This window comes from Rhipicephalus sanguineus, chromosome 8 (assembly GCF_013339695.2).
Source record: "Rhipicephalus sanguineus isolate Rsan-2018 chromosome 8, BIME_Rsan_1.4, whole genome shotgun sequence".
Classification (NCBI taxonomy): Eukaryota; Metazoa; Arthropoda; class Arachnida; order Ixodida; family Ixodidae; genus Rhipicephalus; species Rhipicephalus sanguineus.
The window spans coordinates 149,032,201-149,058,704 of NC_051183.1; the positions used below are offsets into that span (position 1 = coordinate 149,032,201).

Consider the following 26,504-nt stretch of genomic DNA (forward strand, 5'->3'; position numbering starts at 1 on the left):
TATGCCCGCTTCTTCGCGCGTCTTGTGCACGGCATGGCGTTTCCCGCCAACGTTTTCCGGTGGTAGATTCAACATCCTCCCGGGGCCACGCTGTGGTCGTTTGCATCCAGTATAGGTACAGCCGCTGAGCCGTGCGCCGGACTTGATGGCCGTTTGGGTAGGCGAGCTTGAATTATCTCGCTTTGCCGTCCTTGCCTGGATACGCCTTGACCACTCTGGTGACTTTTACTGCAGTACCAGCACGTTGTCATTCTGGATAACCATAATGTCGCCAACGTGCAGTGGGAACGAAGATAGATGGCACTGATGAGCGGAGCGCAGGCAAAGCAAATATTCTTTCTTCCTGCTTTTCCACAGCCGTTGCAGAAGCTAGTGCTCGCACTTCACACGCCTTCGCAGGTCATGCGTGGTGGAACCAGGCAAACACCCTGCAGTTCTTGCTGGTAGCCGCACGACGTGCTTGCCGGTTAGGAGGTGCGAGGGTGTCAGCGCCCGTGCATCCTTGGTTTCCTCGCAGAGTTGCGTTAGAGGGCGGTCATGTACTGTCACGCCTCTATGTTCTTCAGATGTCAATGACGGGTAACGTCAAAAGTGATGGTCAGAAAGAGCAGGACGTTCCGATGCCCACTTCCACAAGTCCTCGACGTCAGGAGGAAGAGGCTCGTCCCAGTAGATGACCTGCCTCAATTGCCGTCTGCGTTTTTCCTCCTCTGATGTTGTGGCTAGGCAGTCACGCGTGACGTCTACTGGCATGCGGCAGAGAGGACATACGGTCTGTCTAGGCATTGAAGTAGCTCCTGGCGATGATGACTGCGCTGTCACTGTTATGGTGGACGGTATATGAGGCGATGTTGAGGTGTCCGTTGCCTTGCGGTTTGCTGACGCTTTCCCTGAAGTAGTTTCCTCACCTGACATTCGTCTCTGCCGTTGACTTTCCACTTTAATGAACCTTAGGATTGCCTTTACTTGCTCTTCGTTTGATTGCCCCGCAGAGTCTGTGACGTCTGTGTCGGTGTTCGTGCGCTTACGGTACAAGATTGCCTGGTCCTCTGGCAATGAGCGCATCGGCAGTCGATGCGAAACAACCGCGTACTCCGCCGACGGCGTGTAAAAGCTGTCCAAACAGCCATTCCTGAACTGTGTTTTCTCGTAGAGGTTGCGCAGCTTAGATACTTGTGACGGTGACTGGACCGATTAAATGGCAAGCAAGCTGTCTGTGTGGTCCTCGATGAGGAGGTCTTTTCGGCCATATCGTTCGATGAGCACCTTGGCTGCGATATTGTTGTTCGCTTCATTCAGCTGTATCAATTCGATGGCTCGCTTCGCAGTGCCGGCCAAGTAAGTCTTCAAGTACTCGAACTTCTCGATACCGGTGGGATCGGGGTGCGTGTTAATGGTCGCCTCGTAGTGCTCCCAGAACCCCGGCCACTGACTGCTCTCGCCGCTGAAGATGGGTACTTGAAGGTTCGGCAGGGCGTCTTCTAGGCCTGGTGCTCGCGGCCTACGCTGATCGTTGAGGTTTTGACTGGTCACGTCCGAGTGGGCTGCTCCCATGGAATTGCTGGATCCATCTCTTGTCCACGCGTGCCTCGACTGGTTGGCTTCGATGAGGGTAGGACCAACCGATGCACGCGCTCCAAGCGCGGACCGAAGCCTGTTGACGGCTTTCACAATCTTCTCGTGGTACTCAATCGCGTCCATAATTTCCTCGTCAAACTCCTCATCGTCAAGGGCGTAGGCGATCTGTCTGTCCAGTTCAGCGAGAGCGGAGTCCTTGTCGCGAAGCTCGTCGATAAGTTCCTGCAAGTCGGCGGAAGACGGAACTGTGCCTTGCAGGAGGATCTCGGTGGCCTCGGACAGGAGTCGAGTAGTGTCACCGAGAAGGGCGCCTGGATGCCTACGTAGCTTGTCCATCCTCGGTGCGGTACGTAGGATGTCGGCCTTCGCCCGGGTTTTCGGCACCAATAATATAGCGACAGAGAAGAGACCGACACCCGTGTTGCCCTGGTTCAACACTTCTTCTTTCTTTTCCTTTATTGCGTGCTTACGAGCAGCCTCGCCTTATGCCCGCTTCTTCGCGCGTCTTGTGCACGGCATGGCATTTCCCTCCTACGTTTTCTCGCGGTAGATTCAACAGGAGCCGTCAAAATATGTGACATCACGGCGAATGGTGCGGAAACTTCTAGGTGGCGTCGCCAACCACATTTTCTTTTTGCGCGTTTTCTCGCTTACTAAGCGTCTTCTCGCAGCAAGCGTGGTGTTTTTGGCATCGTGAAAGAGTACTTTACTAATATGAGAAAAATCGTATTCCTATTTAGTGTCCCTTTAAGTAGGACCACAAGCCAGCCTTTAGGCTCCAGTAAAGTGGGCGTGCCTGGTAAACCATTTATATGGCCACAACTACTCAATCTATGTAAATACGGCGACCCACCTCGTCCCGCTTGGCTCGAAGCGAAAAAAAAAGCAACAGCGTAGGCAACTACTCGCTGAATTGTTCGCATGAAATCGACTCCCACAAAGCGTGGGATCTGCAGTAATTTTTTTTTTGTCAGGAAACGCTTATCTCTCGTCGTTTGCAGCTGTTCACTGTTTTATTAGCAACAGTCACTAAGGTCACACTCGGACCCTGAGAATGTTACATTCTACTGTGTAGTAGGGTATGCTGTTGACACGGGGGCTAGTGCTATGTAGGTGTGCGTAATTATCTGACCAGAGCGTGCTATGTTGAAGGTCAGCAGTCGGAGGCGTCGCACATCACTGTTTATTATTTATGAGCAACTTTCGTGTTCACGAAGTGTATGCTATGACCATAGGTCGGCAAAAATATTAGAACTCACTCAGAGTAACTCAAGCAATATATTTTGCTCTGAGAGTTCACTCGGACTCAGATTCACCGAAATTTTCCTCAGCCAGACTCACTCGGACTCAGACTCACTAAACTTTTTCTCAACGGGACTCACTCGGACTCAAACTCACCAACATATTGCTCACCGTATATTGCTCAGCCGGACTCACTCAGACTCAGATTCACGGCTTGGCCTGAGTCTGAGTGAGCCTGAATGAGCCGACTCATGAATTCGCTGGCGTAAAGTTATCTTTTCCGATCATGGTGTAAATGCTCTTTAACGCCAATATTTTACATAATCCCAGAAAGAGTTATCGTAATCGGGGCTCTACGATACTTTTACAGCGGAAGCTGTTATGAGATCATTTCACCGGCCGTTTTTGGCGCCGTAGTTTTCCGCCGCCGCCGCCGGTGTGCGTAACCAGTATCGCTCGAAATAAGAAAAAAAAAACGAAATAAGAAAATTCCAGGACGGAACGAGGTTCGAACCTGGGCCCTCTGCGTGGGAGCCCAGTATTCAACCACTGAGCTATGCCAGTGCTTGAAACTGCTTTGCAAAAAGGTCCTATACATGCTTCATGTCGGGAAAGAACCACATTAGCATATGCAATATAGCGTGGTAGAAGAGCAAAATAAGCATCAAGCGTCGCACAACGCGAATTCTGTAACCAGGCGTCACACAATGCGAATTGCGCAACGAGTAGGTTGTTGAATGCTTCCAACCCATTACAAAGGGCTCTGCCATAATTCTTCATCGTCATCAGGCACAGCAACAACAAAGTGCGCATAACGCCTTACATGCGTTTAGCAGGTACCAACGCTCTCCGTAGAATGACAAAAAATGGTACAGTGCCTGCAGCCCTACTTCTCAAAAATACAACTATTTTTATCGTAGTGGGTTCCTCGCAAGTGCACTTGTATTGGTTGCCAAGGAAGCCCATAAGCGCATGATTTATTTCCTCGGGGTCTCAGTAAAATTACAATAATTTATAGCGTAGTGGGTTCCTCGCAAGTGCACTTGTATTGGTTGCCAAGGAAGCCCATAAGCGCATGATCCATTTACTCGGGGTCTCAGTAAAGTTCTTCACCCCCCCCTCGTCTCTCTCCCACGTCAACGTATGTTATAGAGCATGACGGGAGAGGGAAATAGCGACTGGGCGTCACCCAATGCAAATTGCATAACTGGTGGGCCGTTTAAAGCTTCCAACCCATTACAAAGAGCTGAGCCATAATTCTTCAGCGTCATTAGTCGTCGCGTCAACAAAATTCACATAATGCCTTAGAGACGTGTAGCTGGTGCCTCACTTCTCCGCAGAATGACAAATAATGGCTTAGAAGGTGCTTCCCAACTTCAAAAAAATTGTGATTTATGGCGTAGTGGGTACCTTTCTAGTGTACTTGTATTGTAGCCCCAAGAGAGCCTACAACGGGCTCTAGAAACGCCGCTCTTCCAGCTTTCGCTGTGACTGTGCTGCGGTTTCAGCGCAGGCCTGGAGTTTTTTTTTTGATCTTATACCTTCAAATACGAGTTATCAGTGGTTGCAGTCCAGGAAGGCCGTCTTTTTTTATGAAATGTGTGACTCACACGAGATATTTCTACCAAGAACTTCCCGTGAAAGAGTTCACGGGGAGAGGTCATGGCAACTACCCCCCCCCCCCCACTAGAACCCCGCACCCCCCCGCCCCCAACTCAATCACACCTCTTATCAATAAACACTGAGGTGGAGCATGAACGCTAGTGCGTTGAGGCACGTGTGAATAGATTTGAGTATAAACGTAAGCCGAAATAGGGCTGATAGTAATACCGATTGGTCAGTAGACAGGACCACTGGCAGGCAATGAAATTCACTCATTCACTAAATATATTTTGCGCTTAGGGCTCACTCGGGCTCAGACTCACCAATATTTTCCTCAACCGGACTCACTCGGGCTCGAACTCACCAACGTATTGCTCAGCCGCACTCACTCAGACTCAGACGCACGGCCCGATCTCAGTCTGAGTAAGTCTGAGTGAGTCGACTCATGAGTGAGTTTGCCGACCTTTGGCTACAACAGTCTTGATTGCACTTTTTGCTGTCCTTCAGCAATGTGACTATCGATAAAATGTGACTTCTACACACAGCCATCAGAGCTCTGTATCATTTTAGTTTGTTTCTCAGTGTTCTCGGAGCAACGCACGATCTGTCGCCGCCGTGCGCTGCTGAATATTATTAAATGAATAGGGGATTAATGTCTAAAATTAACAAAGCTAGACTATATGGATATTTTTTAATGTTTGAATATAACATAGAGTATTGAGAATTCTGATCCTTAGTAAGCTTTCGTAGTCATATGTTTCATGTAATGCAAATGCGCCAGATAATTATATCGAATAGTCAGGCTGACATAAAACAGCATCGAAAAAAAATTCCAGCAGATACCACGCATTGTGGGAATCGATTTCATGTGAAGCAGTCCGCGAGTAGCTGCCTACCGCGCAGCTTTTTTTTTATCGCTTGGAGCCAAGCGGGACGAGGTGGGTGGGCGTATTTGCGTAAACTGAGTAGTTCTGGGCATAGAGAGGGCTTACCTGGCACGCCCACTGCACCGGCGCCTTAAAGGTAGTTCATGGTTCGACGTAAGATGGGTACTCATCCTAAGAGCATAGATACGTCAGTTTTATCGAAACGAAGAGCACGCTATGCTGCAATGCGGTGAGTATCATAAGTAGCGGTCGTTGGCATATTCCTCTGGGTCTAGCAACGCTTAACTATAGCTTGCTTAGTCGTAGGAGCTCATATGTAATGCTTATCACATTTTTATCAGAGCGGTTTGCCAACACTGCAACAACAATTGATGTTGCCCCAACATGAATCAGTTATATACGGTCTCATTCCGAAGTAGTTTCAAGCACTGGTGCGACTCTTTGGTAGAATACTTGACTGCCACAAAGAATGCCTGGTTCAATTCCGGATGGAACCGTGATTTTAGGTGCGTAGCACTTTAGGGGCCCGGCTTGTCATCCAGTGTCTCATGTCGCATAGTAACGCTCAAACTCAGGTGGACAATACTGGCCTAAAACAAGGCTGGCAATGCTCAAAACCAAACTAAGATAAATGAACAAGGTTTAAATAAATAGTTAATAAAAATAACCAAGAGGTAATTGTAGTCTATAATTTAAAATCACTAGACACGCTTCGGAAACAAGCGGCTGACATCCGCACCACGCAAGAGATGGCGCCACCGCCCAACCATGCGCGCGATTGCTCCTCCCAGCGGCGCTTCTCTGGCGCCTTCGTCGCTACATCTGAAGGGGTAAACAACCTGACGGAACTGGCTGCAGACGATACGTCTCTCAACTGCCGCAACAAGCATGAACTCAATAAATCGCAGAAAGACGTTGCGCGCATGTCGCACACGGAGTTTACGAATCTCCCTAACAGGGTTATAATCGTGCCAGGGAAACCCCCACGTCAGGGAACTGCATGAACTCATGAACGCATAGCGCAGTGGGGTCGTGCGGGGACCCTGGGACGTACGTGCCCAAATCCCTTGGTCAAATAATGTTTTACCTCCTCCTCCTCCTACATGCTGACCTCTAACACTGACGCCATCGGTGGTTTGGTGAACGGAGCAGTGGGAACTGTACAAGCGGGAATCGCTCGAAGCCCGTGCTACGCACCTCCTCAGGTTTCACCGTGGTGGAGATGCATTTAGCGCAGGATTTAGAACTACACCAATCACTACACAAGAACGACAAATTTTTATGAGTTTCTTTTTGTATTTATCATACTTCCGTTTGCATATATACGGACACGGGAGGTGAACCTCGTCGCCATGGCCATACGTGGCCAAGAGGTAGTGCTATTGAAGAGGGCGGAATGCTTTACCATTTCTATAGCTATGTGTGTGTGTGTGTGTGTGTGTGTGTGTGTGTGTGTGTGTGTGTGTGTGTGTGTGTGTGTGTGTGTGTGTGTGTGTGTGTGTGTGTGTGTGTGTGTGTGTGTGTGTGTGTGTGTGTGTGTGTGTGTGTGTGTGTGTGTGTGTGGCTGGCTGGCTGGCTGGCTGGCTGGCTGGCTGGCTGGCTGACTGACTGACTGACTGGCTGGCTGGCAGGCTGAATCTACTGACAAGCGTAACAGACGTGGAATATCGCCATCGCGTTCAACACTAAAAGTGAAGATTAAGCATCCCCCGCTTTTTTTCTCGCCATTGCTGGATTTTATACACTGCAGCCCATAACCGTATTCCATGGGCCTTGGTAGGCGGGTATGTGCCACGTGTGACTAAGGGAAAGGGTTTCTTGATCGAGACGACAAACATGCCATAATATCCAATATCATGGCCTGTTATTCGTGTTCGTCAAACACTCATGTCCTCCTATGCTGAGTTTGGTTTACACCAAGTTAAGAGGCGACCATAAGAGCGCCCAGACGTAGGCGGCTACACAGAGATACAAACGGTCAAAGTGTCTTTGGTCGGCAAATGTATGACATTTAAAAATAAACAGGCAGGTACTCTAAGTAGGATGGCAGACTGGACGAATTGGTTGAAATTTATGGTGCTTTAACAACAGCGCTAAGTACGAGACCAAGAGAGAAAGACTGACACAGACGACACTTTACTTGGAAATGAGTTCATTAGAATAAAGATTTAGCTTTTAAAGCCAGGTAACAAGAATGATCGCATGCTCCTTGTAAAACACACTGGAAAGTAGATAAAAGCACAAAAACCTTCTCTGATACACGCACGTGAGCGAAATGCCGACGTTATCCCTGATTAAGCAAGCCTATCTCTTTAATTAACAAGGATACAGAAGGCTAACTAACACATTTACTTCCTATTCTTGAAATGTGAAAGGCTTCCGCTACTTCTGCAGTGCAGGCATCATTATGCACAGACAGAATCCCCGTCTCAAGAAAGAATGGTGTAGAACCATATGCAACGCAGTGTTTTGCAAGGTCACTCAATTTCTTTGGTAATGAATTCTGGTGTGCAAGCAGTGTCACATTAACACGCCAGCCTGTCTGCCTTATATACGCATGGCCGCATGATAAATGGATATGGTATACTACTATGAAACACACAACGCAAGAACCTACAGGTACCCAGGAAGGAAACACACTCTCTATGGTATACTACGCCAATTTTACAGTCAATAGACTTGCTTTGATGTTTCATTTTACAGCTTACACTCCTTCTTAGTCCTTTAAGTTTTCTTTGAACCACGGCTCCCACTTTTCCCAACGTATTGGGAGCGGGAAAAAAACAGCAAGACGGAAAGAGATAGAAATAAAGAGAGAGAGAAAACGCGAGTCTTGGACGGAAAGCGCAGCACAGTCACAACGCAAGCAGTAAGAGCGGCCTTTCTAGAGCCCGTTGGAAACTGTCTTGGGACTACAAATGCAAGTACATTAAAAGGTACCCACTACGCCATAAATCATAATTTTTGTCAAGATGGGTAGCACCCACTGCGCCATTATTCGTCATTCTGCGGAGAAGTGAGGTACCAGCCACACATCTGTAAGGCATTATGTGCACCTTGTTGATGCGATGGCTGATGACGAAGAATAATTATGGCAGAGCCTTTTATAATGGGTTCGAAGCATTCAACAACCAACTCGTTGCGTAATTCGCATTGTGTAACGCCTGGTCACAGAATTCACGTTGTGTTACTCCCGGTTGTTATTTTACTCTTCTACCACGCTGCATTACATATGCTAATGCGGTTCCTTCCCGACATGAAGCATGTATAGGGTCTTTTTGCGAAGGAGTTTCAAGCACCGGCACGGCTCTGTGGTAGAATAGTAGGCTCCCACGTGCAGGGCCCAGGTCCAACATCGAACCCTGTTCCATTCTGGATATTTTTTCTTATTTTCTTTTTTTTTTCGTCCGATAGCGGTTACGGACACCGGCGCCGGCGGACAGTTATGGTGCCAAAAACAGCTGTTGTTGCGATCTCATTACAGCTTTCGCTGTAAAAAGGACGCTGACGCCAAACTTTGACCCTACTCTCTTGAACCTGTGTGAGAGCCCGTAGCCATAGGGCATCATAACTGCATTCTTACGCCTTAGGCGTGTTTCCAATCGTTCGGAATGTTTGTGCCGCTGCCATGGCCACGTCAACGAGTTATTTAGCTGCTGACGCCATTCCGGCGATCCGGTATTCCACTGCTATAATTTCTCGAGGCAGAACGCGTTCTAGCTGCATTCATTAAGGTAATGTTTTCTCCTCCTCTATATGAATAAAAAATAGTTTGTAGGTTATATTTAAGCCTTCAAGTGTCAATTGCAGATTATTTTATTGCACGTAATACTTTTTAGGAAGGCCTCACTTAAAAGTGCAAAGCAAAGGAAAGGAACTATAGCACTTCTAACAGGATAAAGGTGGACTTCCATTTGAGTCTGCCTCTGACGGAGGAGGATTTGTGGGATGAAATTACAGGATTGCCATCGGATATACGAAGGCACGTGAAGCGGAACGTCTTTGTCTTTTCTGCTTTTTGGACCTGTCCTCCCTCATCTATTTGAAAGAGGCAGCTGGGACATAGGGTCCAATTCCGCCTTTAAAAAGAGGGATCATAATGTGTATGGCGTAAGGAGGGGCACTGTGTTGCAGATCACTGGCATTGGTGGCTGTAAATTACGTCTTTGTGTTCGCGCGACGTTTAAATTACAAGTATTTTTATCTTGCATGAACATCATTAGTTACTGATCATCTGGCACGGGTGCTGGTTTCGATACAGGAAATATGCATTAAATAATTTGCAGTATGTATGTATGTTCATTTTTCACTGCACGCCCAGCTATCACAGCTAGCTTCATTGAAGCATTTTTGAGGACAGTTTATAAATGCGATAGCGTTAAAGAACTCGTTTCGCAGAAATTCTGATGTCGGCGCCAGTGTCGGCGTCGTTCGTTGTGAGCCGAAAATCGTTGTCAGCGAGCGAAAAATCGAAAGAGATGCATATAAATTAATAACAAAAATGTTCGTTTCGAGAGGGAATCCAACGTAGGACTTCTGCGTGCAAGCAGGTGTTCAACCACCGAGCGATGCCACTGCTTGAAACTATTTCAGAAAGGAAACCTTTACGATTGTCACGTAGTGCGGAGTGATGCATGCACTATTGCATGGCAGAGGCGTGGAATCGCACCAAGCGTCAAAACATGTGCATTGCGCAATGAGTGGTTTGTTTAAAGATGCACCGATCACAAAACGCACAGGCATAATTAATGATGTTTAATAGCAACAGCATCGACAAAGTGTGCAGCTGCACAAACGACTGGCTGGCAGAACCTGCTATGGTTCCCATTAGCTTCGCTTGTACCATATTGCGGTGTAGTGTTGTGAAGACATAGGACGCCTGCGCTATTTTGTTACTGTATGTCTCCATGCACCTGTATACGTAGGGAGCACAAGCAATCCCCTTACGTAGGCGCTGTATGCCACGAAAAGGTCCTATTTTCCGCCATCGCTGGGTGATTATTCAGTAGAAACTTGAGCGTACTGCGAAGAATCAAATAATAGACGCTAGCGGCTTATAGCGTCTTCAATGCGCAGTGCGCGAGGAACGGACATCAAAACATCCGGTACAGCAACTAGTATGTTCCCTTCCTTGAGATCAGGCAGGAGCGGAATAAATGAAGTGCCTTAAAGATGAGACTTGTCAAGAAAAGCATGTAGATGGTGCACGCTCTGTCAGAATCGATGTCGCGCGGGAGTATGTGCTCGTATATGGTCATCGCGATTGTTTACAATACTGTGTGAAATGCTAATAAGTTCGAGCAACGTAGTCTTGCATAGCCAGCAATTTCTTGTGTTTTTTTAAGGTGCGCCTGAGTCTAAAACGGCATGTCTACTGCACGAGGACAATGAAACCGTTATGTCATTGAAGGTGGAACTATAACACAGGTATGGCACACCTACGGACAAAGAATACAATCTGTTCAGACAAATAATTGAACCCTACTGGGGCGGGACAATGCCACATTAGGTTCAGGCAAGTCCACCATGAGGCAATAGAAAAAGGACACGAAGTAATATTCCAGTTTGTGCCCAGTCACTGTGGCATTCAGGGAAATTACCAGTCGGACGCTGCTGCAAAAACCGCTCACGACGGTGTCAGCAGTATCGCCATTCCCCCTCAAGACCGGACGCGGCGAAAGAACTTCGTGTGCTAGCCCGTCGTCTTGGATCCTGATCTTGAAATGCGCATCCCATGTAGCGTATCACGACGTGACTCTCACCTGCTGGATCGTCTATGGCTGGGAGCGGCCTTCTCAAATGCCTATTCATTTATTGTTGGAATGGCTGAGAGCCCTTCATGTAAAGCCTGCGGGTGCAGCGAAACAGTCGCGCACCTTCTCTGTGAGTGCACCCGCTTCAACTCCGAAAGAGCGGCCCTCTCAGCCGCACTAGGCCAGCTGGACAACCGCCCTCTCACGGAGAACAATATCCTAGGGCCCTGGCCTACCCGGTCTTCAGCATGAGCTGCTCTGAGGGCGTTGTTGCAGTTTCTCCAAGCAACCGCACTCAATGTCAAACTGTGACTGTTGGCAGAAAATGTTCCTTGTAGCGCGTGGACTACTGTCATGACTGTTTTTTTTTTTTGTTTTTTGCTGCGTGCTGTCGTTACAAGCTCTTCGTGCTCTTTTTCATTCTTTTACATCCCCTTTCCCCTTCCCACGCACAGGGTAGCAAACCGGAAGCTTCCTCTGGTTAACCACCCTGTTTTTCCTTTCTCTCTTTCTCTCTCTCTGGATAAATAATATGAGCGATACACGCTGGGAACGCGCTATCTCTATCTTTACTTAACAAAGTACTAGTTGGTACGGGACATTATGTATACGCCTATCGTCTAATCACGGCAAGTTACCACAATCTAACACGCTGCCATCTCTAGCTTAACCGACACTGGGAGAATAAGAGTGAAGTCCTAACATCGGACCTTTGTGTGTTTTTTTAAAGCCCGAAATGAATTAAGGCTAAAAGTTAACTTGGTGTTCTCGCAACTTCTTTTATTCTTTAAACACATGTGCTGTGTGTGTGTCCGTAGGCTTTTTATGACCAAATCTAACAACCGAAACTACGCTAAGTTCCACGGTTATATGAAACACACACAGCATTACTTCATTTTAAAAACATTTATTGTAAAGATTGTCGTATTATCTACTGAAATGCTCAACGCCAAAAAATAGTTTCCCGTAAAGAATTGAATCCTTGACCTGTTCCAATACAAGGAAGTCAGCTAGACTTTTAACAAATGTACGTGATCCATGGGCACCTTGTGACTAAAACATCCAGCACAGCCGCCCTCAGTTCGACGCCTGACCAGCTGCCTTGTTCTCCTGCTTTTGCTCTTAAAGTGGTGCTGCACCTAAAATGACGACGGGGAAGGTAAACATGTTGGCGTTCGCTCGAATAAGGTGAAGGAGTTATGATAATCGACAAGAAATTCTGCAGTAAACGTACGACTTTGACAGCTGCTCACGCAAAAAAGCTACGGTCTGCTCTTGCACACCACAAATGTGTAAACATTTTTCAGGCAGAAAATGAAACTCAACGGAAAGCGCAACGTGGCACTGATATTTTCATCTTTCGTGGTCCAAGCGCTGGCCTGCAGAGAATCGGTGACTCTTTTCAAACTAGAATGCGCTACCCAAAAAAGAGCATTCATGTAATATATATTGTCACAGAGCACTGTGAAATTGTTAAGGCATTGTCATTTAAAATGAAGGAAAGAAAGGCCCAAAAGCCAAATACTGTGTTCGTGCCTAGATGTCTCAAGTAAGACACTTACCCCTGAATACCGGCTGTACTAGGTTATAGCTAGGGCTTTCAGATTAATCCGAAAAAATCCGGTAAACACTCGCCCATAAAATGTTTGACAATTCGGATTCATCTAATACACTCCGAATTTAAGGCCAATATGACCCTGTTCCGCTCTTACTCGAAAGGGCATGTTATAGGCGCTCATTGGTACATCGGGCGGTTTGGCCGACATAAACTTTACCTCACGTCAGCAGTTTCTCGCAGACCGCACCCAACTCACATTTAACGAGGGTCTTGTCGCGCACGGAGCGAGAGACGTAAACATACGCAGTGTCCGCGCGAGCATGAGGTGACATCTCGATGTAGCATCCCCTGACTGCACTGAGGTGCGCCAGATGACATCCAATATAAGTACCTCGTAAAGTATACTTGCGTCTATTACAAAAAGCTTTAAGGTTGTAATGAGTTCAAACGTAGGTGTTTTGTATTGAAGTATTCGTGCCTGTAAGAATATGCGTTTTGATATTCAAGCTCATATTACACTCCGGATCTCGGAAAATGAGATATTGACGAAAAATAAACTCGAATAAACGCCAAATTTACTCCAGAAATATTAACTCCGAAAAACACCTTCCGACTATCAAGAGAAATAAACTCCCAAAACACGAAGCCCTAGTTATTACCATATTTAAGTGCAGTGCAGATTTGAGATGCTTTGATGGCATGGACGCGCTGATAAAAACACGCAGTACTGTCGGCAGACAATGCTAGCGTTTTCCTGGGTTGCGTCTAAAGCGGATCTGGCTGTTTTCTTAAAAAGGCTCCTGAACTTAAGGTTCCAGTGAGTGTTTGCTGCTTGACTGTCCGTCTGCTGTGCGCCGTGCTTGACTGTCGCAACTCTTGATTTTGTTTCATTTTGTTTATTTTACTCGCAAACGCATAAAGCTTTACGGAGGGGAGTGGGCTACATAAAATAAGAAACAAAAGCGAACATAATAACACTAAAATAATAAAGTGACGCGGTCTCCTATGCATTTCCCTAAGACGAGTAGAAGGCGAAAGCCATCATCGCCTTTTTCTTTTCGGTCGATTGTATTGGCCGCGCTCTAAAGCTTACGTCATCCAACGTGATCTTACACTGCCTCCGGGATCCGTGGTATTGGAAACTTTTGCACCTCACTTGGTTTTGCAGTGCCTCCGTGACAAGCCCACTTTTGACCAAGCGACGGTATGACGTGAAGACATCATCAAGTGACGTGACAGCATAGTGACGTCCCGATTACGTCACGAATTTTGGCAACCTGTGACGTCATCATGCGATGGGAACTTTTTGCATCACTCGTGTTGACGCCACCGATGCCGACGCCGACGTTAACTTTTCACGTTTGATAAGACATCAAAGGTTTTCGCCTTAACAACTACAACACACATGAAGATACGGTGTTAGGCTGATACAACCAAATTCAAATGTACGTACGATGATAAATACAGAGCAAACAAATTAAATATATATGTATATATACGCAATATACAGGTGTGACGCGTGAAGTACGTTATCGTGTTAGGTGAAATAAAAGAAGTCATGATCGTAAATTGGAACAATGTCAGAGGGAAGGTTGTTCCAGTATTTTGACGTGCTAGTGACGTGTGTGGTGATGGTTGATACGAGCTGAGCGATAACACGGAGTCGTAACGAACTGAGATTTAATAACTGGATAATTCAATATCTTAAGAAAATGCATGATATGAGATGCTTTGCGACGTGATTTAGGTGAGTGCAAGGAAAGGGCGCATTTCATTGACATGACGGTGTCATTCGACAGCGATTACATAATATCAAGGGTGCTGCGTTATTATGTCCTTTTTCATGCGATTGAGTTCAGCGCGATTGATAAGAGTCTCAAATGGAGCATGCGCATTCGAGTGTTGGACGTACTAATGTTTTACACATTGTTTGTTGCGCGGCTTGAGGAACGCGACTAAATTTGTGCCATATATGTACTCTGCTATGCGGTTACTATTGTTAATAACGTAGTGATGTGCCCGAGGAGGGGTTGAGGCTGCCACCCATGTTCCGGCGACGAAGGACTCTTGCGGCGCTTCACACGTACAAGGAAACCTGTTTATTTACACATTTACAGGAGGTTTAAGAACCAAGGCGTAGAGACGCGCCTTTACATCACAAGGGCCCAGAGCGAGACGAGAGGGCGAGCAAAGGCTAGTGAGTCCCCAGCGCACACCCGACGCGCTCCTTTTATCTCGGTCCGAGCACGCGCTAGACGCCGACTGCGTATAACAGGCCTGCCGATGCGCGTTCCTCGCAGCGCACCAGGTGATTTCTCGCGTTCCTGTGGAACGCGGACAGCGTATAGCAGGTACGCTGATGAGCGTCCCTTGCAGGCCGAATCCTTGTATTGCCGGTTACAACAGCTCGTCCGCCGCCCGAAGAGGTCACGTAAGGGCTGCAGTGGCGCTGCTCCCTGAAGTGGCCGTTGCACGTCTCCGTAGGCGTCGCTATGATTGCTCACCACAACACAGAGACGCACACCACACAGCCGGTCTTACGGAAGGCACACCTTGACGTCGCAACGAACCACAGCAAAGACACACTTAGTCACAGCGTGGGACTGTCCACAGCAGGAAAGGCCCGGTTGCCGCTGCCCGGTTGTCCTTGCCGCCGGCAGGGACCGAACCTACGACCTTCGAATAACGCGTCCAATGCTCTACCAATGAGCTACGGCGGCGGTCATCTCCTCGTCCACTTTATGAAGTATATATGTGGATTCAAACCTGCGAGTGTTAGTCAGAGCCGATTGCAGCCATGACGGCGAGTGTGGAACACCTTTTTGCCTGTTGGCGCCACGTAGCACGTGATCTCTTTACGAGCCGGCAGCTGACCAATAATCCCTCGCATACTACCGTAGGTGTCAAGTCTGCCAGAACGAGACCCTCGCTTCGGTCCCTGCCGGCGGCAAGTTATCATTTCGTCCACTTTACTTTCTGCACATTTATATTCTAATTACTACAAATAACACCCCCTATACTTTCCTTGGCATTATTATCTGTTGGCTGTCATTAATATTGTGTCTAACAAAGAAAACCAAGCCCTTAAAAGAGTCACTGGATACGCCTGAAGAAAGACAGCGCCTTCCTTGCCCCCTCTCCTTCCCCTTCTGCTCGCCTCTGAAAACAATGTATCCAGAGGGCAGGTGTGTGAACTTTAAAATTATGCTCATCATATCGGAGCGTATCACGCAAAGTGATACGCGACTCCAAAGACCGTCAACAACTCTGTTTAATATGGTCCAGTTTCAGCTCGTTCTTTTGCCATTTCGTAAGTAGAAATATTGATTAGCGCAAGTAAGCGAGAAGAAATCAGTAGAAAGAAAGAAGCGCTTTGTCGTCTCTCTCGCTTTTTTCACTCACTTACTTGCGCTGTTCACTGTCTTTCTTTTTTATCTTGCTTGTGAAAGTTTTTATTCAGTGTCTGCATATGATGATCTGGGCTCAGGTCTGTCATGCCGGGACGTCCAGGCCTTGGCTAATCGCCGCTTTTCGGGCCTGCTCGACGGCCCCGATTTTTCAATGTCCTGAAATAGATTATCTGGAGGAGCACCGAAGTGAAAAGCCAGCTGTTGACCGGGTGCGGTCCAGCGTTGACTCTTAATTATTAGCTCCTGAAACACTGCCAGCAGGAAGGCGAGACAGCGGTTTATTTGTTGCCTTTGTTTCCCTACAATGCGGGGGGTATCTCACTCCTAACCGCTTGCTTAAGAAGACATGTTGACATTGGCCGTTACTGTGACGTGAGCGCTTATCAGCACTCTGTGCTTTTCGGCTGCTGTTGTTGCCGTTTCACAAAACAGTGCAAAATGCGATACATGAGACAGAATGGATCCGTGGCGCACAGCCCAGCGACACCAGAAACAAGAAAGCGATGTTCGAATTGTAACATTAAGTATGGTGGCAGAGTATGGTGGCAGAACTGAAATACCTGTTGTATGAATTAGTCGACATCTAGTACAAACAGTGACTTTACGTGTGGTACCCCGTTGCTAGAAGAGAAGGAAAACCGCAGGAAAGGAGCACTATGACAGTTTTACTTATACAAATTTGTTTCAGGTCCATTCACCACGTTTTCTAAGCGGCCACCATTGATGATAGTAACGCACGAGTAACTCCGTGCCTGAAGAACTGAGAGAAACTGAGCGTGTGCTACCCATGCCGCCTATCTCCGGTTCCTTGGACTCATTTCCCTCTACCGCTCCTCCTGTCTCATTCTTTCTCTCCTGCCCAACGCACAGCTGCCCCTAGTCCTTCCACAAAAGGCAAGATGACCCGCCTCTGCGACCTCGCACAGGATTAATTATAGTGCGAACGCTCAGGTGCTGCGTGAAATCGCGATCGATGCCACCAAAGGCGAACGGATAACGGTGGTTGGGGCCATAAAATACGTTCAATAGCTGCCAGCAACACTGTGAGGTGCCGTAGCTGAAAGTGGCGGACGAAAATGCCGACGCTGACACATCTTGGGCCCATATTGAAAGGCTCTGCAATGCCATTTTTCGTACAAGTCAGTGCAACCCATTTCGTGATGCTTCACATATAGTATGGAAGTTCAGTGCTTGTTCCTGAGCAGGCACTCCCGAAGAGAATACCATGTCAGTTCTTCCCCGTCTTTCGTGCGTTTTTATCTGCTGCAGTAGTGCTTGCTATATCTCGAAATATAAGCACAGACACCGTCATCTTATAATTGTCATCGCGCACTTAACACTCTAAGCAAGTCGATACTGATGTGTTTCAATAGAGCTAAACAAACAATGCAGTCTGGCACATACAACGTTCTCCGGAATATTACATTCATATTCAGTTTCTTAAGTGAACTTCGGTTTTCCGTCAATGCACGCTGATAAAGAAGCTTATGATGGGCCATTACCATGACGAAAGCTTAAAGAGACCACAATGGCACAGTGATATGGAAAAATCAAGGCATCAGGTGTAAGCCGCTGTCAAAGCAAATGAACCTTCATATTTTTAATTAAGCACTCATTACAACCCAGTTATCTCCATGGCTAACATATTTATAGGAAAAGTTCACTTATGTTAATCCCCTTGACAGAAAATGCGGTAGTATGGCGCCAATAGCCCTGTCGCCATAGGAGTTGAGCTATCTTTCGCCGCCTTCAAGTTTAGATAGCTCGGCTGTGCGTCCACGACATACAGAAATATATCGCGTGGCTTGGGTGTTTCTGCCCATGCAGAATATAATTTTTGATACGTATCATTTCCTTCTTAAAGATGTTTTCGTTTCCCGTCTTGCGTTTCACACCGGGAACCATATCATGTACCATATCTCTGTAAAAATCATCATACATTTCCCGAATAAAATTATATCGGTATTTTACGCCTAAATTTGTCTACTCTCAGACAGTAGTACTCCACATTGTGCGCAAGGAATCTACAGCTCTGGCTTTGACATTGTCCTGCTGAGTATAAGATTTCGAGTTTTATGGTAATTTTGAATGACAATGCGGGATGAATTTAAATTTGGACTCCACGGAAGAAAATAGCTCTTTTAAGGTCACGCTTTAGGAACGAGTTAATAAACCTGAGGATGCCTTTTCTGTACATCCCCCTGAATACAACAGTACAGTCTGCCTTGGAATAAGTAATTAGGCAAGGGAGCTCCCAGGAGCTCACTTGCCAAAACCAGCAACTTTAGCAGTTTGTCATTGTATAAGATAACTTAGAGGGCACCTTGGCACAAGTTCATTACAATGCATGGTGCAGATTTCGGGTAAAGCGAGGCAAATTCATTTTAGCTATCTCGTTATCAGTAAAAGAAAGCACCGCTTCTTCAACGCATGTGGCAATAAGCCCTTGGAACTACAAACCTTTCATTATCATACAAATTTTCATCATGAGCGACCTTTCGCCTCAACACCAATTTATCTTAACTTTGCCTCACGCAGAAATTTGTTTTATAAAAATGTACAGTGCTCACGGATTGAAACGTGAATAATGAGGGCTATTAATGCACATACAGTCGCCCTAATCTTGAATTAGCGTGCCCGAGCCCCAATTTTTTTCTGTGTGTCTTCGCCATATGACTGAATTAAGTTCCGAAAACGGTGAGGGCAAGTGTATGGCCACAAAGCACATGTCCACAAAACAACTTTTTGAAACTTCGTTCCATCATGAGGGGCTGACACTCACAAAAGTCGCCTCTGCGCACGCAAGGCAAAGATTAAAGCGGCTGTACGTTCGTTTCCAGCATCGTGAGTTCGCGTCATATTGGCGTATTTTTAAATGCGAAGTATTTCTTAGCGAACCTCAGGCACTTTGGCCGTTTCTATCTATCTATCTATCTATCTATCTATCTATCTATCTATCTATCTATCTATCTATCTATCTATCTATCTATCTATCTATCTATCTATCTATCTATCTATCTATCTATCTATCTATCTATCTATCTATCTATCTATCTATCTATCTATCTATCTATCTATCTATCTATCTATCTATCCGACGTCTGGGCGCTCTCCTGGTCGTCTCCATAGGTTGTAATATACCAAAATTGGCATAGCAAGATATCAATGTATGAACAACACGATTCACTGGTCATGACATGCATAACGCGAAATACCTGTCGCGTACGTCATGAAACCCTTTCTCTCAGTCACGTGTGGCACATACCCGAACACCAGAATTCATGTTGTGTGGGTATGTGCCACAGGTGGTGTAGAGTCTCAGTCAACACACTAACCGTGAACTTACACACTGACACGCGAAGAAAGTGATAACCAACTTTAACCAGTGTTTAACCAGTGTTCTATAACGTGCACTGACATCGCACAGCGCACGGGCCTTTATCATTTCGCCTCCATCGAAATGGAACCGCCGCGGCCGGGATCCAACCCGCGACCTTCGGCTCAATAGCCGAGCATCGTAACCGCTACACCACCGTGGTGGACGCAGTGAAATTGCGGGAGCTGGAGACAAAACAGATGTGGAAGACGGTCGACTACCGTCCACTCGTTCACGTAGTCCGCAACGTGGACCACGTGGATTGCGCGAAAATCTGGCTCAGTGCTTCCTGCAATAACTCTGCCGAGGGGACCATGCCCCTCATCATTTCCGGGGACTTGAACACTGATTTATCAAAACCAAACAACGTCTGCTTCTTACACTGCATGAAAGACGGCTCGGATGTGAACAGGGCATCACAAGACCTCGTTACCAGATCCCGGACAGGAGGCATCATAGATCATTTCTTCGTAAGAGGCATCCACGATTTCCACCAGCTGTACTATAACCGTGCACTTCACTACACTTATGCCCCTCATAGCAGCAGTCACGAACACATTGCATAACAAGTCATTTCCAGCTGCTGGTGATGATGACCTTGTTCAAGAACTGTCAAAAACCCATTCCACACATACGCACGAGTTCGTGAAACGCGCGTGCGTTGTCCGTCATAAATGACAAGTATAAGCATGTTACACTCAGTGTAACACCAAGTTACACTCAGTGTAACAAGCAAGTTACACTCAGTGTAACGTGCTGCACGCACGTTACACTGAATGTAACGTGCGTGCAGGGCGCCTGCGCATGCCATTCTGCTGCATATATATCTAGAGAAAATTTTGTGAATACGAGTAGCGCCTGTCCTGTGCATTTCTGTTCCTTCTTTGTCTTGTTCTATTTCGTGCTATACAATAATGAAGAATATAAGCACTACGTATCGGCTTTCCGAGTCTGGTGTTGGTAACACTCATGTTGCTCTTGCATCGTTGCGCAACTGTAAACAACTGGTTATATGGCACATGTGCAACTCAACATATGTGCGTGTGTATACCATTTGCACATTTTTCTAGCTTCATTCCGACACGTTTTGCTCAATGTAAAAAACTTACGCCACAGTCACTTTCCCGCGCATGCTTTGCATAACGGATTCCCACGGCACGTGGGATCTGCCGAATTTTTTACTTAACATTTACATGAGAGCAAATTTTAACTTTAACGGCCATATTCGTAGCGGAATGACGTGGCTATCTCGAGCAATCGCACATAACACTCCTTATACTAAAAAATGATGTCGCTTTTCAATCTCTGAGGACTGTACCTCGATAACGCAGCCACATAGCCAAAGAGCCAAGTAAGTGTCGCTGCCCTCTTGTTTTGTAGTACTGACCGATGCTCCGGCCTTTGTTTTCTTTTGTGGTGTTGGATAGGCAGCCCAAAGGTGGAAGCAATACACTTTTGGTGTAACTAAGTTATAAAATCCTCATACAGGGAGATTGTCTTTTGTATACGCATGTTCAGCGTTTCGACGGTCCAGTAGTCTGTTTGCTTAAGTGTGGCGTGCCCCGACATACGATATCGAACAGCCACGTCAGCTGGCCTCTGCAATGAATGCGCACGTGCCTGCCTCCAGGCAATGTCCTGGCCTGTGTATATTCCTTGCATTTGTACGTTTATGTGCAAGAACTGCGTATACGAGGCAGCAGTGACGTTTCCTATATTCTTTCTTTAGGGCCTCGCAGAAAAAAAACCTCATGCTTAAACACCACCACTACCGGACACTGAAGTACTGAAATAACATGCGCATTTGCCACCGTCAGATGATCGATGTTCTCCTGCCCGAAATCAATATTTATCCATGATGAACCTTCTTTCTAGATGTGTTATGCCGTTCGTAACCATATGGGAAGAACTTAGCATTTTGTGATGCTTTCGATATTGCACTTTATCTGCAACCATTCACAGCTCAATGGTGTTCTTTGCCGATATACGAGACATGGCCTTATGATACTTGCATCAGCTGTTAAAATGTAGCATATTGACGCTTTCTTTCACAAAATAGAAAGTAAATGAAACAAGGTAAAATTCTTTCCAATTCTGGTCCAAAAGACGACAAATTGCCTGTGAAATCATTTCGAGTACCAAGGTAGATAACTATTAGGCTGTTTTAATTAGCATTTGATACTTGTTTAGAGTGTACAAGTTGGCATAGCGTAGCTCAAACTCAGCTTCATAGTACTCAAATTTCGGTGACAGCCATGCAATATCCATCCATGCATGCATCCCAGTTAACAGTTTTTCGGTTACGACTTTATTTCAATCCTCGAAAATGGTAAGTAGAACACCATGGCGGAGATTTTAGCAGCAGCTTTCTAGAATACCTGTTGCTAACATTTTTTTTCAAGTTGCTTCGTGGATAGAATTTGTACCCTAACAGGAATATTGCGAAAGTCCAAGTACTATTGAACAATTACAAAGGGAAATACTAGATCTTGTAATTACCACTTCAGTCTTGCAATTTATAATGCTGTTCAGTCAGCCTCGTCCACAAATCTAGCAAGGGCAGTAGGGAAAGTACGTGTGTCACACTTGTACATATAAATGAAATGTTTTATGTCCAAAAGAGGAGATGGTGTAACATAAGCCCTAACAGTGTATTTCTTCCACTTGGAGACCATTTCTCCTCTCCAGAAAGCTAATATAGGTAGACGCGTGATTGCGACATTGCGATCGAACCCATCTGTATGCCTTTAATAATATCAAATGAGGGAACATACAAATATGATTAGGCCCAACAGACCACACATATTTCCTCTGGGTGTGTCGAGATAGTAAGGAACTCGATGTCCTTGTCATCATTTCCGATTTCAATGAAATTTACTCTAGGCACAGATTTGTACCCAGAACACTGATAGAGAAGTTAGCTTAGCAAAAAAAAAAAAGAACGTTGTTCGCTTTAAAACATATCCCAATTTTTGCCGCAAAATCAACTTTTCCGCTAACTTCGCAATTTCTAAATTTGGAACGCACCTAACGAAAAAACGGTGTGCTTCAGGGTTACAACATTTATTGCCGTGAAACAACAAGTGAAATTCAATGTTATCAATATTATATTTCCATTTGCTGTGGAAGGACTTTTGAGGGAAAAAATGACAAACTTGGTGAAGTGCACAAAATACCTGTTCCTCATGAATTTATAGGTGCAGACAAGTTAAGCTGAAGATTATAAAACACGGAATATATTGACTTTTATATCTAAAGTTCTTTTTGAAAAAATCCATGGTATTCGCACTCAGCGTTATGCTTAATCATTTTGCTGAAGCGTATGTGGTTGCCAAAAACGCCGAAGTTTAAAAATATATTTTTAAAAAAGGCCATTTTTAACTTTCTCAAATCTCGCTGATTGAAGTCAAGGATGTTGCCTAATTTCTACATAATGAAAACCTTGCATTATTTAGGTCGCTAACAAGTTATAATGCGTCAAATGTTACCAACGCCCAATAGGGCCCGCACCATTGCTTATCTGCTGCAAATCAGACCCAAGTTTTTGAAAATAATTGTTCTCGACATAATAACAAAGCAGCTGTTCTAAAATAACATATGCGCAGCCAGGTCATGTGATGCGGGGTTTGGCAAACTGCAGTATATGATAGTGACGTGAACAGCGCGTGTAATACACAAGGACGAAGAACCGGCGAGGACTAGCGCTGTCCTCGTCGGTTCTTCGTCCTTGTGTATTACACGCGCTGTTCACGTCACTATGGAATACCAACTAGCCCGGTCACACACCTTGCTGCAGTATACGACCCGCAGCGGCTGCTTCTCGCGGCTGCAGGTGCTCACATTACCCGCGCCGCGTCGATAGTGGGCGAGCTCCGATTGTGCTTGAAAACGACACTCCAAGGGCGCATGAAATAGGGAATACATCATTGTGAAAAATGAAAGCTCTTAATCACCAGCAAAGTCCATGTCAACGAGGACTGTGCGGGCAGTTTGCGGTGAGAACCTCAAGTGCTGCGCACATTTCTTGCTTCCTCTCTTCTGACGGCCTAAAGATAATCACACCCACTGTATTAGCAGCATATGACAGAGACAACAAGGCTCTAACATCTCAATAAAGCTATCATACATGCTCACGCTCATCACACAACTGAAGCTGCGGTTTTTCTGCTTCTCGGGCCGGAGCACTGGTAGCCGGGTGTTGACGGGAGTGTGTTTGGCATAGGTTCCTGCGTAATCCTACGGTATACAATTCTTTTGTAATTTTTACCACGTTGTGCGAAAATGAAAGTAAACACTCCTAGAAGAAAACTAGACTGGCGTTTACAATTAGAGCGCTGCAGAGAGGACCTAAAGACATGTTTAGAAGCTTAATAGAAGAATCAGTTGCAGCTCCTCAATTCCTATCACAGCCATTGAGAGCAGCGCCTCTGGCGGCTAAGTCAAATAAGCTCGATGCTTTCTGTTATTGCGCTGTCGCAACTTCGCCACGGAGTTGAATGGTGCACAGCCTTTGCTTTTCGTACGTCTCTTTGGTGTTTATTTTACTGTTCACGTTGTGCGGCATGAACAATGAAGCACCTCGTGTTTTTGCACATTGTATAGCGCAACTAGTTGACGGGACACAAGAAAGATACACGCACACAACAAAGCGCTATGTTGTGAGTGTGTATATTTCTTGTGTTTCTTCGATTAGTTGCGCTATACAAATTTTAGTGATGTTTTACTAAAACGCCCAGTTTCAAACTTAGCAACCCGCGTCTTTGCAGAGTTCTCGTGTTGCTGTACCGAGATTCTAACTGTCGCGTTTTCTAAACAGTGCGCTCCTCATGCTGAATATGTTAAGCATAAAGGCAACGCTGTCGTCAGGAAGTGCGCGATACCTCGAGCGCGAAAAAGTTCGCAACGCATCGTTGCAGCAGTCACACTCGCGTTGCGCTACTGAAAAAGGGTTTCGCGCCCGTGGCGTGTACACTCACGCGTTCTGCTAAGAGCTGCCAGCGATAATATACACTGCAATTAAGTTCTATGCTGAATAATAACCTAAGGATTAAAGCAGTCGCGATATTTTAGAGGCCTGAGCGGCATCAGCTTGAGCAACGTTAAGCATCTCAAAGTAAGAAAATGACTCACAATACTAAGAGGAGCAGAACCCATTTCCTAATAGGATCATTTCCTGGATGTCTCGTGTTCCTGTTCGATACTTGCTCGCACTTACAGACAAGTATTATTAGGTTTCTTTGTTTATAACAAAAAATTGTAGCACACCGTGGTTCAAAATAATCTAAAACCGAGTGTCCGCGATGACCTGAATGCAGGAATTCACGCTTAATCCAAACCTATGAGATGACTCGTTACTTTTCTTTCCGATTTTTCAAACAACTCAAAGCTCTCAGCGACGTACCGTAGTGATTCACGCCGAGACGGTGGAAAGCGAAAACTACACCAGAGGCAAATTGGAATGGCAAAAACGAATGGCAGCCCAAGAAGGGAGACATCCTCAAGGCTAAACTCAATTGACAGCGTCTCCAATAAGGGATGGATGAATGCTATGAGCGTCCCCTTTGTAACGAGGCGGTGACGTGCTCCACCAGGCTCGAAAAAACAAAACACTCACACTGTACAGCCCCATCTGTCGACAAGACCGTAACCACAATTGCGCCATGTTTTGTTAGGCGCGAAACCGAAACCAGTCGCATATGGCAGCCTTTCAGGTGCTATCGTCTAGTTTTTTATGTTCGTTCTGCGATGACTTGCCAATGCTTCGTGCACTGTTCAGGCAATGAGAAAGACGTGAAAATGCCGGGAACAAGGTAACACTAATTTTAATCGAATGTATCAGTTGCCTGTACGAAGAAAAAAAAAAAGTACCGACGCGAACTTGTTTCGTCACCAAGATCGGCACAGCGCTTTGATTCTGAAATGTCCGGCGCGCGAAAACTCGGTCTTCAGCCTCAGTTCTAACTTCTCAGTGCAATTTAGTTGCTCGCCTGCAATATAAGCTAGACTTGCAGAACAATATTACGATATGCGCAATTTAAAACAGACGGCCGACGCCGCACACGTGCGACGGAGCATGATTGATCAACATTAGCTTGTCCGAGTTTCATATCGACTAAAGCAATAATTTACGTGTACAGACGTACGTAAGCAGTCCCACAGACGCTGCTGCGTGCGTACGCGGAAAATCAGTGCCGGCACACGAGACTTGATAGGCACAAATGCCCCAACTGGCACCTCTATGCAAGCTTTGCAATGCAGTGTGCTCTTGTCCAATAGTGCCAGCACAGTGAGAGCTGCACAGTGAATTCTGAGCGCAGCTTCGTGTTGGGGCAAGGCCAACTGCGTTTGAAGTTTCGAATACGCCATAAATCATAAATTTTGTGATACAGCACCCACTACGGTATCATTCGTCTTTCTGCGGATAAGTGAGATACCCGCTACACACCTTTAAGGTATTATGTGCACTTTGCTGATCCTGCATGTGGCTGTTAATGATGAATTATTGTTGAGCACTTTGCTGTTGTTGGGAAGCATTAAACCACACACTTCTTACTCAATTACCCTTTACGAAGGAGCAATGGGTGGAATCCCTGAAGATCAGCGACCTTCACACCCAACTCCAGGCCGTCAAGACGGCCCACGACATCGCGATGGAATAGAGATAATGAAATAGAGATAATGGAACGCAGATAGAAGACGCCAGAACTTATATCAGGCATGAGACATAGGCATAAAAAAAAACAGTAAACTAAAAAGTCTGGCAAATCCAACGCGTTGTTCGAATCATTTTCACGCGAAGCAGTCAGCGAGTTGCAGCCGATCAGGGATTTTTCGCCTTGAGCCTAGCGTTACAAGGTGGATTGATGTCTTTGAGTAAGTTGAGTAGTAGCACGCATATTGTGGACTTATTTGGCATGCCGAGTGCACTGGCGTGGCTGGTACGCTAGTGTACTCGCCAGTATGCGCCAGTGGTCTGACGTAACGTCGCCACTCACTTTTGAGCAGATACGTCTGTTTTATCCCCTCGAAGTGCACACTATCGTGCGATCATGTGCACATCACAAGGAGCTGTCGTAGACGTATTCGCACAACTCTGGC

The 26,504-nt window shown here is 46.1% G+C and overlaps 1 protein-coding gene across 1 annotated transcript; it reads right to left on the reverse strand.

Annotated features, from left to right (window-relative positions):
- Positions 1–1,194: 1,194 nt before the first annotated feature.
- LOC119403576 (uncharacterized) lies at positions 1,195–25,035 on the reverse strand. The gene is made up of 2 exons (XM_037670503.1): positions 25,021–25,035; positions 1,195–1,800 (listed from the first exon to the last, which is right to left on the reverse strand). Exons 1-2 carry the CDS (start codon positions 25,033–25,035, stop codon positions 1,195–1,197), a joined length of 621 nt encoding a protein of 206 aa, XP_037526431.1.
- Between the last annotated feature and the right edge of the window lie 1,469 nt (positions 25,036–26,504).